The following is an 18524-nucleotide window of genomic DNA, read 5'->3' on the forward strand; positions in this document are numbered from 1 at the left end:
GTGGCCCTCGTTATCCACCATCCTGGCACTCGCGGTTTCGCATATCCACGGTCGGGCAATGGAGACCCAAACTTGTTATATGCGGTAGTGGGGGGGAAATAGTAAAAATCCACTTAACCGCAGCCCCTGGGTGGCCAGGAATGACTCCCGGGGTCATTTCCAGCCACCATGTTGCTGAATGGAGCCATTTTGTGGCTCTTCTTAAAAATTCCCTGCAATTTTTTGCAGAAAATCAGCGAAATTGGGGGCAGGGGCATTGCTGGGAGCTGGAGTATGGTGCATCATTTCTCTCATTCCTGCCTCTTCTCCACTTTTTAAGGCTTTCTTGACCTCCAGGAACCTAACCCCATAGGGTTAAAATCTCACTATCTGTGGTTCTAGCTGAGAACAGGACCCACACGGATAACGAGGGCCACCTATATTTGATGGGACTGCAGGAGATGGGCTGGTTCCATCACTGTGGTCCTTCGCTAAGAGCGGTTCTGCACGTTGCAGAGGATTAGATGGCAAGCCGAGGTCGAAGAATTCTGGAGTGTACTACTTGAGACTACAGGCAGTGGCCAGATTTTTTTTTTTAAAGTCCTCTAGGTGAAGAAGCTGCTGCATGTAGTTAATGGGCACACCAGGGTTATGCATAGCCATCTATTTGATATGAGGAGCTCATGGTGAGCTCGTGGTGGTTCCCATCAACCCTAAGTGCAGTTCCTTGACTCATTGTGTAGTGGGCCTGTGTGAAGTTTGGGGCCCAAACGGAATTATCTGCACAGATTGCCTGGCACCATGTGGAGACGACCATTCCCACTGTGCAGGGCTAGGCTCCGCCCAGAAGCGGGGCTGGGCTGGGGGGCGATGCTGCTCTAAGGGGAACGAAGCCCTCTTGAGCCCCTCTCAGAAGGTGTAGTTGGAGTGCTGGGAAGTGTAGCTTTCCCAGTGCTTTCTTCCTAAAAGGCTTCAAAGAGGGCTGTCTTAAAGGGCCCGTCCAGCCTTGAGAACAGTGCAGTCCTGTGCAGAGGTCTACACAGTGGGAAATGGCTCTCACACTGAAGGTTGGTTTGTTTTTGCCAAAGGGGCCCCTCTTGGGAAAACACTGAAGATTACTGTACTAGTCACATGCATGCAGGGACTGTTACATGGACAAGTATTCCAAAACATTACTCTCCCCAACATACAGTCTGGCGTCCAGTCCAGAATGTGACACACATTCTGCATAATGTGGGTCTAGGCTACTGATGTACAAGAATGAGGTAGCAGAATCTTGAAATGGTCAATTAGATGGTCCCATTTTGATCTGCAAAGCAGGAAAGCCTGGCATAGGGGAAAGGTTCTAGCTCAGAAATGAGGCTTATATTTTTGTTTTAAATTGGAGGAGCAGTCAGTTATATAATTCCAGCCTATAGTTTGAAAATATGCGAGTACTGTATACAATACACAGTGTGTGTGTCTGTGTGTATTTGTGTATGGGCATCTGAAACAGGCAATAATTGCAATTGCAATTAATTAAGCCATTGCACAGTAAACTAATATGTTCAATTGTATTCCAAGACATCCTAAAGTAGATCATTACATTTCCCTTTATAATGCATTATAGCTTAATATGTGACAGATTGTGAAGAAGCAAGCAATTAATGGTCATATTCAGTCTTAGAAACCTTTTCGTTAATCTTAGATATGGGATGGCCTCTGGAGATCACTCAGATCCAGTTCAGCCATGAGGCTGAAGACCGATGTAACATAAAAAGAGAGCCTATAGGGCTTTGAATTTGCGTCCAGCTCTCTTTTTGCATTCACATCTCTCTCTAGTATACCAACATGTTGTGTACTTATGTGTGATTCTTCTGCCTTCTGTTGGAAAAGCCATGTGTACAAAAGCTTCCCTGAGCCTATATGAGCTGTTACCTCTAAAAGCTGATGCAGCTACTGACAGCCATAAGGAATCCTCTTCCAACCAGCTTCTTGTCTCATGTGCCCAGCGTGTGGTCACTGCTCTCATGCCCTGTGTCCGCTCACTGATGAACAAACTGTTGTAGCCTGGAGTCTGATGTGGGTCCAGCACTTACTGCTGACTGATGGATACTACCCATCTCCCCTCTGGGATTGTCTGCTTCATAGTTGATCAAAGATTTGAGCTTGGGTTGCCTCTGGAGCTATGCTTGAATGCTGACTTCAGTGAAATTCGAAGCAAATTTTTAAATTAATTAAAAAGTTTTAACCTTTTAAATTTTAATTGTTGAAATATGTTAATCTTTTTATTGTCTGGTAAACCACCCAGAGAACTTGTGTTTTGGGCAGTATTAAAAAAATATGCTAAATAAACAAACAAATAAATAAATGAGGGCTAAGATGGGCAAAATACTCAGAAATAGTATTTTATATACAAGATACAAAATAGCTAAGAAAATGTATTTTTTATAAAAAATACTTGGTAAACAACCCATAAAAATATAATATACACAATTGTATTTTAAAATACATCTTAAAATACAAAATACAATGCCTGGAAGAAAGGAAATTCCCTGTTTCTCCATTCCTAACAACCTCACCCCATTTTCAAAGGAATATTTTAGGAAAATCAATCAAAAACCTAATGTTTCTCCCTCAAGATAGAGTTTTCCAAACAATAGGACAATTCCTGACAAACTAGTGAGAGACAATACATCCATAAAAGGCCAAAATTGGCTTTTGGAATGGAGGGACGTTCTGACATGAAACTGGAATGTGTATTTAAGCCAAAGGCCCTTTCTGTCACATCCCCCTGTGACAGAAAGAGACAACACACAACATCCACAAGGTCAGGGTGGCTTAAACATCACCAGTGAGTTTGGGGGAATACTAGACTCTTAACTCATCATGTAGCCTATGGTGCATACTAGGAATAGCACAACAAAGTACAAAACATACACAGGATCAGATCCCCAAACACTTCCCATAAAACGAACATGCAAAACGCACAGCAAAGTATCTTCAGCAATCTAGCATGACAGACAGAAGAATTTCTCTTATTCCTACAAGGCTGTATGTAGCCAGTTCTAGACACGTCAGAGACAAGATGCCTCCAAATACCAGTTGCAAGGGAGCAACAGCAAGAGAGAGGGATTGCCCTCAGCTCTGGCCTGTAGGCTTCTCAGAGGTGTGCAACAGGATGCTGGACTGGATGGGCACTGGACCCTACACACAGGAAACATAGGACCTTTTCCCAGCCACACAAACATACGGACTCTCCGTTTCTCTCACCTCTTTGCAATTAGGAAGCAACTGAAAATCTCCCACTCTCTCCCCCACCATAACCCTACAAAAGAATACAGTACCCAGGGTGGACAAGCCTCCCCCCATCCCCCGAATACCTAACAAACAGGGTAGGTGATGGCTGGGAACCAGCCCAAAGTGTTTGCTAAGAGTTTTTTTTTAAGATACAATAATTATTTACCTCTTGCCCTCCTTACTGTGCTTTGCAGATTACTGTACTGTACTGTAGACCAGAGAAGGACAATGTGTAAGCAAATCTCAATTAGTCCACATGTCTGCAAACCCTCCCACCTTCCAAGGGGGTGGGGGTGGGGTTTGCATTCCAATGTGTGTGTTCCCTGATCATTGAAAGACATTAGCCTGGTCAAGCCAGTTAGCACTTGCTTTTTTCCTGGTTATACTACTTCTACTCAGAAAATCCTGGAGTGAAAGGGCATGTCTCCTAAGAACTTGCTTGCTGTTGCTACAAAGACAACACAGGACTGACTGGTTGTTCAACTGACTGATGAACTTGAGCATATGAGCTTGCTGCTGCGAATGGGCTGCTTGCTTGCAATAAAAAGGCAGCTCCTGAAGCAAAAACAAACCAATAAACCAAAGCAATGATTGGCTGATGTATTTTGGTTTTGGCAATGTATTTCAAAAATACAAAATACCTGAAAAATGTATTTTAGATACAAAATACAAAAGTATTGAAAATACATATTTTAAAATACATGTATTTTAGATAGTGCCCATCTCTGATGAGGAGATTCTGGGCAGACAACGCCAAGAATAAGAAGTCTGAGGGAAGTTAGATGAGTTTTGATAGACATTCGCTAGATTTTTGTTCCCGTTGATGTATGTGACTGCTGGTTTGAGGTCACGTTTAAGTATCTGGTAACAGGATGCAGTCCCGTTGAGGTCAAGAATCTACAGCCCAGTTCACATATGGAAGCTTGCTGCTTGAGTGTTCTAGTTTCTGAAAGTCACAGTCGATTGTAGCCAGGCAAGCTTTTCAGAGCTGGTTTCAGGTAGCCTTCATCAAACTGTCCTCGTTGTCTGCTTCATAACTCTGTGGGCCCCAAGTCCACCGAGTCACTTCACCATCACCATACAAAGGCTGTGGGTAAAGAGGTGGTCTTGGGGATCAAAAGTGAGCCATAGAGAGCTGCCAGTTGAGACTGACCCCCTGACACTGTGACATCTAACTAGTGCATGCATAGAGGGTCTGTGGGGATGTGTTGGGATCACCATGCAACTCCCACAGTCCTACTAGGTACCCCAGAGGACCAACTCCCAAGTGCTTCTCTGGCTCTGGAAGCTCTTTACAAGATCAGAAGCCCATTGTTGATGGTGAGCCATGTGTTCCCACTTTCACAGAGTGCTTCTGGAGTGTGAGCAGTGCTTGGCAGTATTAGCCTACCTGTGCAACAGCCCATGCATAGGAGGACTGGGAGAGGTCCTTCAGGGCTCCTGACACAGATGCTCTGTTAGTCGGGCTGCTAGCCACTGGCTTTGAAGCTCATTATCAGAGGTGAGGGGTAGTATAAGGAATCATGTGCCTGTATGAGCTGTTACCTCTAACAGATGATACAGCTACGGACAGCCATAGGGAACCCAGTTCCAACCGGCTCCTTGGCCCATGTTCCAAGCATGCGGTCAACGGCTCTCTTGGCCTTTGTCCACTCACTGATGACAGGGCTCACAGGGCCTTCACTTTGTAAATGGTGTATACAGGATATTCATCTCTGTTAAGTTTGCACTGGACGGTCTTTAGGAAACTACAACCATACACACAGGATACTGTGCTTGCTATAAATGCAGGGCTGAAATATAGGCTTTTGAGTTTTGCTTCTAGGGGTGTTCATTTATGTTGCTAATCTATATTCCTTTTGTCTGGAACTGCTTTTGTGCATACCTAATTTTGACCATTCTTTGCTATTGCCATTTTGTAGTGTGGCCAGGATATTAAGCTGCAATAACCGGAGGGAGTTTTTATGCTGATGCCTCTGTTTTGTTTCAGTCTCCTCTCCTCCCTCACCCTGTCTCTCCCAAGCTTGTTTTTGCACAATACTCTTAGCATTTGCTTACTGATATCAGCAGTCTAAAGCAATTTGTAAAATGATGGTAATACATTGGTTTTGTCTTTGTGGGGTGAGATAGTTGTTGCCTGTATAACATTTCCTTGCCCATCCCCTTGGCTGCAGATCATTCCAGTAAAGTTGGTTGAGGGGAAACTGGAGAGGGGTCCCTTAGGTGCATGTTCTATTCTATTCTATTCTATTCTATTCTATTCTATTCTATTCTATTCTATTCACTTGCTTGCTTGCTTATTTAACAAGCATCTTTTTATTCCACCCCATATGCAAGTCCCTGGGTGATCCACAGTCTAAAAACACAATTATTAAAACATTAACATAATTAAAACAGTTTAAAATACAGATAAGAACTCTAAAACCTACTTATTTATTCAGAATGGTCTGAATTGTTTGAGATATACAATTGAATATTAAGCATGTGTCATAGAAAGACCTAAGCTTACCATACCTCATCTAGTGAGATAAGTTACATTAATGTGGGGACTGTATTTCCTCTCAGGCTCTGTATGCACTGCAAACCTAAGTCAGTTTTTAAATGAGTCATCGCATCTCCCAAACATTCCTTGGAACTGTAGTTTGATAAGGGTGTTGAGAATTCTACACTTGATCTTAGCCAAAAGGCCGAGAAGTGGCCAAGAAGAATCCCTTGCAAACTGTGTTCCCTCTGGGAACAGGGATTCCCAGATGTTGTTGACTACAACTCCCAGAATCCCCAGCTGCAATGGCTTTTGCTTGGGGATTATGGGAGTTGTAGTCAACAACATCTGGGAATCCCTATTAGAGGGAACACTGCTTGTAAACCTACCAAACTACAGTTCCCAGTTCTTTGGGAGAGAGAATGACCACTGAACAACTGTAAGTCTGTGGTGCAGATATACTTGGTGATGTACCGGTCTCTTTCGTAGGGCAGCTTGGGGATCTTACTGTGTTGAGGGGAATGTAAACACAACATTTGCTATATTCACACTTCCTCTTAAATCTGAATTCTGCTTCCATCCAAATTCCTGTTCCCTTAATATGTAAAGCTTCCCCCTCCCTTTTGCCTATTAACCTAAGTGATATTTGGCAGGCCAACTATTAAAGTAGTGTGGGAGATGTGTTGGTGGTGAAGGCAAGGGCTTTTCTCATGCTGTTTCTCTGTTTGCCAGCTCTGAACGTCTTCGCATCAGCTGTTAAGTACTGAAGTCGTACACAATGATGTTAAGCCAGCAAACATTGGAAAATATGGGAATAGCACGAGAAAGCCCTTTGTCTTCTCTCCCTGATTGCCGAAGAATTTTATCGTCTGATCTCCAGAGGGGTTTTCGAAGTGGCGCTGAACTGTTCAAGCTGCCCTACTGAAAGGTATTCAGGGCGAGAACATTTTTTTTTTAAGGAAAGGAAAGAAGGAAAAAAAGACAAAGAGAGACTCTAGTACATTGTGCTATTGCTGTTCTATAATGTAGTTTTGCTAAGACAAAGAAGTGATATTAACCATCACTCCGTGGGATTGGTGGTAACTATGAGATAAAACCTTTAATTCTCTTAAGTTGCTTGTCACCACTTTGTCCTCCATGGACTCATGCCCTTATTTATTCATGTTCCGATATCTGTGGTCCCAACTCCCATCCCCTACACATACTAAAAAAGGAGCAATAACTTTTATGCATATACATTTTTTAAGTCAAATGTGACAGTCTTTATACTCCCTGCATCTCTCAGTATAATGTATCATCTGGTGTGCTCCACAGCGGGACACAATGAGAAATTGTGGTGGTTATTTTTATTTCTTCCCATTGGGCAGTGTTGCTGGAATGAAGGATAGCTGGATGTGGGCCATTTGCAGTGGTTTGTGGATCTGCAAGTGTCAGTATGGCACAGCTCTGACACACACTGGGCTGGAAATCTGGCGGGGGAGTGATCACACCCATCGTCTCTCCCACTCCTATTCTACACACAAAGCAGGTTCTGGGTGTAGCTCTAACCTCTAGCTCACACGATTCTTCCCCGTCAAGAAAAGAGGAGGGATCATGCAAACTAAGCGTGCATACGTATGCATGTGCATACGTACAGATTTCTGCATGGAGCATGCACCTCACATTATTTGCACAGGGGAGTGAAGAGGTGCACACCTGTTTCTCCATGAGAGAATAGGATCTCTAGCCCAGTAAGTGTCTGAATCAAGCCCAAAGAGAATCTGGCTCCTGCTTTCATATCATATATATGTTCCAGTAGGAGACCTCACTTTTAGTTTCTTGCAAACATTTTCTTAAGCTTTTCAAAGAACTATTACTTTATATGATGCTAGCTAGTATTTTTATGAAGGTCTACACAGGCACATTTTGCATAATATCCCCCCCCCAAAAAAAGAATTCTTCTACAAAATGCCTTGCATTAAGTATGATAAATGGACAAATAAATATCAGAGCCTTGACTATATCTAGAGGAAATTAAAATGTTGTTCCCTGGCATTGAATTGGCCGCCTTTTTAGACATCTTGGCAATATCACAAATTGATCTTCTGTTAACATAAGCTGTAATGTGTTCATTCTTCTTTGTTACTTACCATGTATTTAAAACATGTATTATGTCTACTGCAGTTGCATTAACATGCTTCAATGTATCATCTTTTGCATAATAAGACGTTTAAAAGAATGTACACCATGTAACAGTATTAGCATTTAGTGGAATTCAGTAGGTACTGTCCACATGGAAGTTTCTCTGTGCATTACCCCTTTGCGAAGTGTGAGAGGGTTTCTCAAGAGCACCGGAATGCCTCCATCCTTTTTGATGAGCAGTATACGGCAATATTCCTATGGGGCTGTGCTCAATACTTTGATGATGAAACAGTAGTATAAAGAAACTTTGATTTGTGTTTCTAATTGTGTGAAGGCTTATATTAAGCTGAGGCGGCTGGGTGGGTGGGCAGAGGAATTTGCCCCAATGTAGAGTTTGTTGTGTGCCTGGACACACACAGCTCTCTTGCAGACTGTGGGATATGTGTCAGGAAAGCAGATGGGCAAGCGGCATGTTCTTCCACTGATTTTTGTCACATGTTTTCTCATTCAAAAGAGAGATGCATAATCTCCATGCTCATCTGGATCCCTATATATTCGTCTGGAGGCCGTATTGATATTTCTGATGAGCTGGGCTGCCTCGAGCTTGTATGGAGCCCAGGGTGAAAATAGTTTGCAGGGGCCCACATGATGAATCCATATTGCTCCCATCCTGCTGGAATTAGAAGAGTGTCTGTTGTGTTAAGTATGGGGCTCTGGGTGACTGTCCTCCAGCCCCTGCTCCCCCCCGTCCTTTCAGACATTCCTGCTAATGAGGCAGCATGCAGTGAAAACCAAACACAAGTCATGAGCATGTTTCTTTCCTACCACTTTTGGGTTCAATCCTGCCACAGTCCAGCACTTAAGAGCATAAGGGGAGCCCGCCTGGATTTGACCAATGGTCCATTTAGCCAGCTTCCCATTTCTCACTTCTTAGTCACATGGATTGCAAAGGGATAAGCGAATAACGTTATTTAATTTTATTCTAGCCACACGAATGGGGCATTAAAGTGTTTGGCTGGATTATGCCCATTGCAAAATGTGAAAGAGCTCCCTCCAGCAAAAAGAACAGGAAAGCCCCAATGGACATGGGAGTTCCCTGTACACACTGGTGCTCCTGAACGTACTGTATTTACCCAAATCCAAGACTGCTCTGAATGTAAGACGAGCCCCTTAAGAAATAGAGGTTAATACCTATATTTACTCAAAAGGAAGATAACCTCCTGATTTCTAACACCAAAGAACTTGGGGGAAAAACTAGTCTTGGATACAGGTAAATGCAGTACCACCAGAGGGGGGCAAACTGTCTTTGTTCAAAGCAACAACTTCTACTTGGTATGCTTAAAATGTAATTGAAAGTTTTAAAACTATTGAGGATCCATTAACTAGGCTACAAAATTGGAAATCTCACATGCTGTTGTATTTCTGATGTAACCATACTTTAAGCAGGCTCACTGTGATCTCACTTTCTCACCTGTCAAACTGCAGATTGCCAACAAGGACTCTTACCTCAAGTTTCCTTCACATGTTTGCTATCAGGCTCTTTTGAAAGAAAATGCTTATTTGGCTCTCTGATCTGTAAAGTATAATAAATCATATTTATAATGGTGTATTGTAATTTTACCATATTGTGTAACATATTGGGACATAAGACTATGGAGGTGGGGGTGGATTCAGTTTCTTACAAAGCTCTCCCCACCCCTGACCCCACCCCAATATCTTCCAGGAAATAATAATTCTTCCAAAATCTGCCTCTGTTCCGTTTCCCTCCATTTTGCAGCATTGATCATACCATTCAGATTATAAGAATTCTTGATGATAGTGAGAATGTTGTATTCTTAAAAAGAAAAAGAAAACCCCCCGAGTTCTTTAGTCCTCTGACTCAAGGCACCGGCTTGGCTTCTGACTTGCTCCCCCGCAAAGTGCCAGGTGCTCAGTCCAGAGTTCTGCAAGGGCAGGTCCTGGGGACCAGTGAGACTGCGAGTGACCAGAGTCAGAGGATATATGGGCAGGCTCAGAGGTTGCAGGCCACATGGGAAGCTAGAGCAAGCACTGCAGTGCCAGTGGTTTCAGGGCATGGTTACGATAAGCAACCCAGGATAGCAACGGGCCAGGCCCCAGGAACCAGGAGGGAGGCACACAAGATAGCTGCCAGGAGCAGGCCAGCAGAGGTATCCTGGATGGACAAGAGTCAGTTTAGTCCCCCCTCTCAGCAACAGTGGCGCCATATTGGGATTGCTCCAAAACGCACTTCTTTTTTTCTAACCCTTGCATCCATTACTCATTGCAGAAATGCCCCCTTCCCACATTTATTTACATTCCCAGGTCTTGCTCTCACTTCCACTTGACATCACTTGCCCACTTCTAACTGACATCACTTGCCATCAGTCATTGGTTTTACCTCATTTCCCTCCTCTGAGCAGTGGTCATGGTGGGGCAAGGAGAAGATGGCGGGTCCCTGATTAACAGGGACCCAGTTAGCCCCACAGTGCATGATAGAGGTGTGCAGAATGGTCCAAGATGGGACGTTCTGAGCTCAGGATGGGCACTTCTGAGTGTTCCGAGCTCAGAACAAGAACACCTCTAAATAGATCACCTCCTGTTCAGAGGTTGGAATGGACCAAGCCCATTCTGTTTGGAATCTTCCAAGTGTTCTGGCTTTTAAAGAAAGTGAGAGGGCACCGCTGGGGGGTGGCAGGAGGTACCTTTAACATTAAATTAATCCAAGCACTTACAGGTACCTTTAAGTTAAATTAATTAAAGCTCTCTTAAAAATACCTTTTAACATCAAAGTCATCAAAGCTTTTAGTTACCAGCAGTAGTGCACCAGGCCGGCACTGCAAACCACGGCGGCAGCACTGCAGCCAGCATCCTGTGTGGCACTGGTGAGTCATAGGAACACAGGAAGCTGCCGTATACTGAGTCAGACCCTTGGTCCATCTCGCTCAGTATTGTGTACACAGACTGGCAGCAGCTTCTCCAAGGGTGCAGGCGGGAATCTTTCTAAGCCTCCTCTTCACTGAAAATCACTCTAGACATCAAATGGCACATTCAGGGGACCCATGGCAGCCACAAGAAGATAGTTGGAGCAGAAACGACACAGAAGAGAAGGGTGGGTAAATGTGTTGGCTGACGCGCTAGGTCCGGAGCGGAGGATTGGTCTACCTGCCAATCCCAATCGGTAGACCAGCTCATCTTGAAAAACAAGTAGACCATCAAAAAGTGCCATTTTGAGGCCTCCCTCAAAATGGCGCTCAGATCACTTGAATCGATTTGGGTGATTCATCGAGGCAGCCAGCCAAGCTGGCTGTTCTCAATGTGATGGTTCTGCAATTTGATTCAACCTCAAATTGAATAAAATAATTTGATTCATGCACACCCTGAGATCCTTTAGCTGGAAATTCAGAGGACTGATTCTGGGCCTCTATGTATGGGGTGGGGTACATACAAGATTAAACAGACTGCTACTTATGTTTTGTAAAGGCTATGCTTCCTTCGTGCCCTACTAGCTTCTTGGGAAAACTGTGGGAGAAGAGTGGGAGAAGAGAAGCATCACACCCATTCCCATCTGTTAATTCTAATCTTCAAGAACTCCACCTATCACTATTACAGGGGAAATACGTAGCTTGTTCATACATGTTGTATGTACATAGGAGTGTCCATTATATGTGTACATGTCTTCATGTGAATGACGGAACATGGCATTCATTGAACAGGTAAGCGCAGAGACTGGGCCCTCTAATCTAGGGTTCAGCTTGTGTGTACTGCTGTGTGTGTACTGAACATAATGTGTGAATTACTGTATGTGCATATAGATCAACAATCTGTGTACATGATATACAGATTGCAAATGTATACAATATAATGTGGTAATTGCTCTTCAATACTGTGGACCCTGAAGACTCCTTGTGACATTTTTGTATAGGAAATGTGCACGGGAAGGATCAAGATGAAAGCAGCAAGTCCTGCTTCTGATCCCTCCATGTTCACTAGGCTGCCTTCACAATCCCCGTGTCTGTAGGCTCTGTACATGCATAGGGACTGTATGCTTAGTATACAGGGAGTCCTCAGACTTACAACACAAAACTGCATCTTAAGTTCAAATGTCTCCACTCAGAATTAATTTATAAATGGGGGTTTGGTTCCTGAAGGCTGGGTACCCAATTTTATTTTATCTTATTTTATTTGCTTCTGTCAAAGCTGGTATCACTCACAGAATTGGATGGAGGAGATTCAGGAATATCTCACCTTTGCCACCCACTCACTCCCCCCCCTCCTTATTGCTTTCTCACTTTCCCATTGAAGGAAGGGAGTCAACTGGGTAGCCCATCTCCATCTCCTCCTCCTCCTGGGCAAAGGTGAGACAGGGAATGAAGGGGAGTGGACAAGTGGCGGCATGTGGGATGGGAACAGACTGGGGGTTCTACCTCTTGCTGTCAAAGCACAGCAGCTGGGCCTCATACACAGAAGCAGCTGTGGCAAAGGGAACATCTTGGATGGGCAGCCTCAAGCACAGCGGCCAAAAGTGCTTGTCTTGATGGCAATTTGTGAACAGGCCAATGCCCTCAATAAAGTCTCTCGATCTATGACAATGAATGTGAGCCTGAGCACGAAGCAGTTTACCAACACCGTCCCTAAGTTCCATCAGAACCAGTGTCCCCTTTATGGCATGTGCATGCTCACAGGTTTTTCGATGTCTGCTCATTTAATTTTAGATCCCACTCAGGTTGAATCAGGAAGGCCCCACTCTGAATGCAGGTGTGCTTAATACTGCTGCCCAGAACAAAACTCATTCTGCACACAGATGAAAAAAAATAGAGAGAACACTGATCAGAAAATTGAGGGGTGCCTGTGCTGAATCGAGAAATGGGACTTGTGGTCATGGTCCTCAGCCCCCATGCATGTACATAGGAAACTGCCATCTACTGAGTCAGACCATATGTCCCTCTAGCTCAGTATTGTCTTCACAGACTGGCAGCGGCTTCTCCAAGGTTGCAGGCAGGAATCTCTCCCAGCCCTATCTTGGAGATGCTGCCAAGGAGGGAACTTGGAACCTTCTGCTCTTCCCAGAGTGGCTCCATCCCCTGAGGGGAATATCTTACAGTGCTCACACATCAAGTCTCCCTTTCTTATGCAGCCAGGGTGGACCCTGCTTAGCTAAGGGGACAAGTCATGCTTGCAACCACCAGTCCAGCTCTCCTCTCTATATTTTATGTGCAATGGTTGTGTGCAGAGTGTTCTCATTTCCCTCTTGATGCCCGCATCCACCCACAGTAGTCATGCTCCTTTTGTTTTTTCTGAATTTTGCCATTGTCCTAACTCCCTCATAGCACAAGCTGGAGATAGCTGTGTCTCATATTGCTTGGCTGCTTCTTTGCTTGTCGTTAAGGCTTGGATTATTTGCAGATATGTGTCTCCCAAAGCTCAGCTCTGCCAAACATGAAAACAGATTTATTGCTCACCTGGATTTGAAGTGGGCTAATAGTGAAAGTCAAACATGCATCTAATCTGAAGGTATTGCTAAAGCCAGCTGCAGGTCCCCTGTTAGGACAAAGAGTGTTATTGGAATCTGGAAGAGTTCTGTTAAGTCAGGGTTTCATTCATCAAGGGACCACCAAAGTTCTATGGTGATGTGTCCAAATCTAAGCTGATGTAATGTATGCATGTTAATACATATTTTCTGTCTAACCATGCTACATACGTTTATGGGTATATCTATCTATCTATTTATCTATCTACATATATATATATGCAAAGTTCTCTTTAAGTATTTATTTTGTTTTCAGATATAAGTACCCAAACCCTATTCCTTGTAAATTTTATCCCCTTAATTTTTTTTTTTTGAGATTGAGCTTTATAAATTTTGTGATAGACTGCTTTTCTTGAGTCCATAAATCATATTCACTCTGTGCTGCAAAATGCTTGCACATGCACACACAGAGCCAGAATCTATCTAAATATTAAATATTTTTATGCCTGTGTTGGATTTCGGCCAATATATTTAAACATTAACTTGTGCTTGAATTTACAGAGGGGAGGTGGGGACCTTAATTAAATCCATGAGCCCCATTCCCTGACTTCCCACCATTTTAGACAAATCACAACCAATTGTTGTCCTCCTAAAACAATAGCTAAGAGGATCATTGCAAAAGTTAAGGTGGCTGCCTCCCTATAATTGTATCATTGGTACTAAGAGGAAAACCTACTGACTGAAATACCGTTACTTAGAAGTGAGTTTCGCTGATCTTAGCAGGTCTTGATGGAAATAGTGATGGCAAAACTGATGGCATTGAACCCCAATGAATGTTGTTAGGCCTATCCACCCCCAGCACAGTACCTCAACTGACTGTTGCTGGTGTCTATCTTATGTTTCTTTTTAGACTGAGAGCCCTTTGCGGACATTTTGTTTATTTATTATTTCTTTATGTAAACTGCTTTGGAAACTTTTGTTGAAAAGCAGTATATAAATATTTGTTGTTGTTGTTGCAAGGAGGTGAGTTTTGACTCTTAAACCAAAGAGGGGTGGTGGTTATGAAATGAGCTGGAATTGAGACCTAGTGTCGGTGGTTCTCCAGTCCAGGTTCTCTGAGGGGAGGTTGCCAATCCCGGAAGGAAGGAGGAGGGCAGGCAGCAGAAGCAATGGGTCACTTACACATGTCCTTAAAAAAAAAACAGCAACAGTGACATTGAAAAATTCATAGGCCGACATTCTGCCTTTAAAAGGCAGGGAGAATCATTCCGGCCGCACTGCCAACACAGCGCAGGCTGATTTCAGTCCCAAACGGGGCTGTGTGGCCCCATTTGAGAGCGAAAAAATACACATACACACCCGCATCTGATGTCAGGCACGGGGTGTGTCTCTGGTGTCATAAGGTGCAGCGCCTCGGAGGAGTGGCCCGGCTTCGCCCATGGGTGGCTCTGTCCCTGCATAGGGTGAAAAACCAACTACCTACCCTACTGAAAAAAGCTGTTTTTCACTCTGAAGACATAAACTTATAGAATATTCAGCACAGGCCTCTCTTCCCTTTGAACTGCAATTAATACCATTGGCACTTCCCATTCATGTCAATGGGGCATGCTTGCTGCAGCTTCTCAATACTGGATTGTGCCCTATAGGTACAGTATGTCCTTACAGAACATCAATCACAGTGTCTATAGTTAGGCAAACATGCCCACCGCAGACGGTGTTATCTTTCTCTCTCTCTTATCATATTCACTGACTTCTTTCTAATAGTTTTGTCTTCCCAAGAATGTACATCCAGCCAACATCAACAACTGCTGGATGGAAGGAAAGCACCACAACACTGAGGTGGTGAAGGCACAAAAGTTAAGAGAATATAGATTACTTATTTTTAGATCATGTAAGTATGAGCCAGAGCATACGACACTGTAACCCTGCAGTATGTTCAGTTCCTAGATGGAAAGAGATGAAGCGTGTGAACTTCTTCCTCATAAAAGCCTCTGATCTTGCAACGTCTATCTAGCTCAGTATTGTCTTCGCAGACTGGCAGCGGCTTCTCCAAGGGTGCAGGCAGGAATCTTTCTAACCCCTATCTTGGAAACGCCAGGGAGGGAACTTGAATCCTTCTGCTCTTCCCAGAGCGGCTCCATCCCCTGAGGGGAATCTCTTCCAGTGCTCACACATCAAGTCTCCAATTCATATGCAACCAGGGTGGACCCTGCTTAGCTAAGGGGACAAGTCATGCTTGCTACCAAAAGAACAGCTCTCCTCTCCAATAAACACACACAAAGCACCACAAATCACAACGCACAACACACACACAACCCAATACAAAACAATTTTTAAAAATGTTTTTAAATCAGTCTTAAAAAGCCAGAGTGAACAGAAAAGTCTTCTCACCTGGCATCTTGAAGAACAAAGTGAAGGTGCCCAGCAAAACTCACTGGGCTTTAGTTGGATTGCAGAGCACATGTTCTGAGTGCAGAAAGCCCCAGGTGGGGTCCTTTCAGGCTCTAGGCAAGGTTGAAAAGATGCCTGCCTCAAATTTTGAATTGCTGCTGCTAGTCTGTGTTCATAATACTCTGTGAGATGGACCTGTGGCTTGACTCAGTAGAACCCAGCCACTTCTGGATTATGACTATGAGGATTCCTGCTTTGGCTTCTTCCGTAGGGACTGGTTGCATGCCCTGACTCCCAAAGAGTTGAAACTTTAGCACAAGCAGCCAGCCTCCAACGTTTTAGAAATTGGTCGTGATAATGCAGCATTTGGGGGGTCTGTTGCAAAAGCCATTGCTAACAGCAACAGGGAAACCTTGAACACTGAAACATGGCGGGGGGCGCGTCTCCACGTTCAAAACAGCAGCACAGTCAACTTTTGTTTCTTTTTGTGTAATGTGTTGCGGCTGTGAAGGGAGTTCTTTGAGTAAAATGAACCTGCACCAATTTGGAAATGTGGCCACGTGTGAAGCCAACAGCAGCTGTTAGTGAAATGGCAATGCTGGGGAAGAGATGGCTTGCCTTGGACGACACTGTACCTTATATCTTCTTTAGATTTATTTATCACACTTGTATGCCACTTTTCCTTGACCATGAAACTCAAGGCAGTGTACATGGAGTTCCCAGATGGTCTCCTCTGCGAACACTGACCAAACCCTGGCCTACTTAGCTACAGCAAAGTGGTTGTATTATATACCTTCAGACCATATGTTGCCTGTAGGAATGGGCTTGCATTTGAGATCTGCATTCTGAAGCGAGTCATCGTAACAGAATGCTCTGGTGGGAACTGTCTAGGGATTGGAGCGTATACTGTGCAGTTCTATCACTTGATGGGGGATCGTAAAGCAAGGTCTTCTCTCAAAGGAGCTTCCCATTTCAAGAACCCAGCAATCCGACCATCACCCCTACAAATATGTATATACCGCTTTTGAGCAAAAGTTCTCAAAGTGCTTTGAACAGGTTGGGGTGGGGTGGGGGAAGCAAGACATTTCCACACAAACTAAGAAGCAATACAAGGTAACCAGCATCAGCAACTGGGAGGATGCTGTGCTTGAGTGGTCCAAGCCTCTCCAAATGCAAGACAGAGAGTGCTTTCTTTGTTCTCATATTAGGTGCAGGGGGATCAAAAGAAGAGATCAGGGTTCCTTAAACCCACAAGATGAAGAGGGGTAGTGCAAAAACAAAACAACCTTCGAACTATGATGGTTGCCCAATCCCTTCATTTGCAATTAGCCTTCAAAGCTTGTTCTCTGTTTTTGCTTTTAGCTGATGCATGTTCCAGGAAAGAGTTATTGAAAAGATGAAGTCTCTCTCCGCCCCCCCCCCCTCCACCAAACACATCCAACAATGCTGTGCCTTCTCAGGGAGACACCTCCCCCATGCCAAGGATGACTGCTATAAAAACCTCACTTGCCTAACCATGTGAATGATACCAATTAACAGCAACTCAGCTTTCAATGGATCAAAGCAAAACCCAGAGCTGGTCATTCAAGACTGAAATCTGCAGGCAGCTGAACAGCCAGGAAGCTGTCTGTGAGTTCCTGACATCAGTGGCAAACTCATGCTGGCATGTCAGGGAAATGCTGTGATTTTTGATGGGTGTCAGGTGGTAAAGTCTTCAGAAATGCAAGTCAGAACTGAAGGGGTGGAGAATTTGTCTCCTTTCAGTGGAGAATGAAGGACTGCAGATATGCCTCCTTTTCCCTACCACTGTTAGTACTGGTGGTGAAAACCCCGGGCTGTTAGTGTTCTGCTTGATAAGTAGAGGAAGCCAGGCTCTCTGATCCTCAGACTGCCTTGCCAACGAAAGCCCTGTTCATTTGGAAAGGTCTTGCTCTATTGAGAAGTTGAGCAGAGTGTCACTTGAAAAAAATGCACATGTTGAGACAAACTCTGAACAAACTGCAGCATTATTCCAAGGGACTCAGCAGTTTGCCGAACATGTTCAAAGATTGTGCCGGAGGGGCTTTAAACTCCTCTGGGGCAAATTATGCATCTAACAAAAGCCCACATATCCAGTTCTTGTAAATAAAAGCAACTTTTTAAATGGTTAGAAAAGACAGCTAGGGGAGAGGGAAGAGGAAGTGCATCACTCTTTCCCTTTTTGGCTACAGTGACACCCCCCCCCAATGCTCTTCCCCCAGCAGGATTTCCGTTTCATCTTTCCCCTCACAAACTGCCACTTCTCCATGTAAAAGCCCTCCCAAATCTGCTCTTTTAAAAAGTGACCATTGGAGCCCAGGGCACAGAGGCACCATCTTGGTTGACATTTGGTCCCTCGGAATACTTCTGCAATTGGTTTAGATTGGCATTAACTCTAGCCTCAGTAGAGTGAAATTATATGAAACGAGCTGATCTGGTGCAGAGCATATGCGCCCCTAGTTCGCCGCCGCCGCCGCCACTTTCTCCCCTCACCCCCCACTGCCACTTTTTTTGCCTGCCCTCCCCTGCTGCAGGCCCACCCCACCCGTCATCTTCCCCCCCTGCCCACCGTCTTTGTCTTTCCCCGCCTGCCCGCCCGCCCATGTTTGCCGTCTTCTTTCCCTGTTTGGGAGAAACAGATACAACCTGGGATGCTCTGTGTACAAGCTAGAAGACAGCACAATTCTCATCTTGCTTTTAGCAACCAAAATGATTTATTAGTTACAGATCTCTGGCTTTGAAACACAAAACATGGCTTAGGGGAGTGTGGGCTCAGTTGTTTAGGGA

General features: G+C 44.3%; 1 protein-coding gene across 13 annotated transcripts in view; it reads left to right on the plus strand.

Annotated features, from left to right (window-relative positions):
• PCDH11X (protocadherin 11 X-linked) overlaps positions 1-18524 on the plus strand; it is a 651427-nt gene that overhangs the window by 152400 nt on the left and 480503 nt on the right. Inside the window, exon 5 of one of the 13 annotated variants that reach the window (XM_053273703.1) lies at positions 6473-9468. The exons of the other annotated variants lie outside the window; for them this stretch is intronic. Within the exon in view, the coding sequence (XP_053129678.1) occupies positions 6473-6478 (6 nt within the window). The 3' untranslated portion in view covers positions 6479-9468. Of the gene's footprint in view, positions 1-6472; positions 9469-18524 lie in introns of those variants that run through there. 13 annotated transcript variants of the gene reach the window in all.

Source organism: Hemicordylus capensis, chromosome 11, assembly GCF_027244095.1.
Source record: "Hemicordylus capensis ecotype Gifberg chromosome 11, rHemCap1.1.pri, whole genome shotgun sequence".
Lineage (NCBI taxonomy): Eukaryota > Metazoa > Chordata > Lepidosauria > Squamata > Cordylidae > Hemicordylus > Hemicordylus capensis.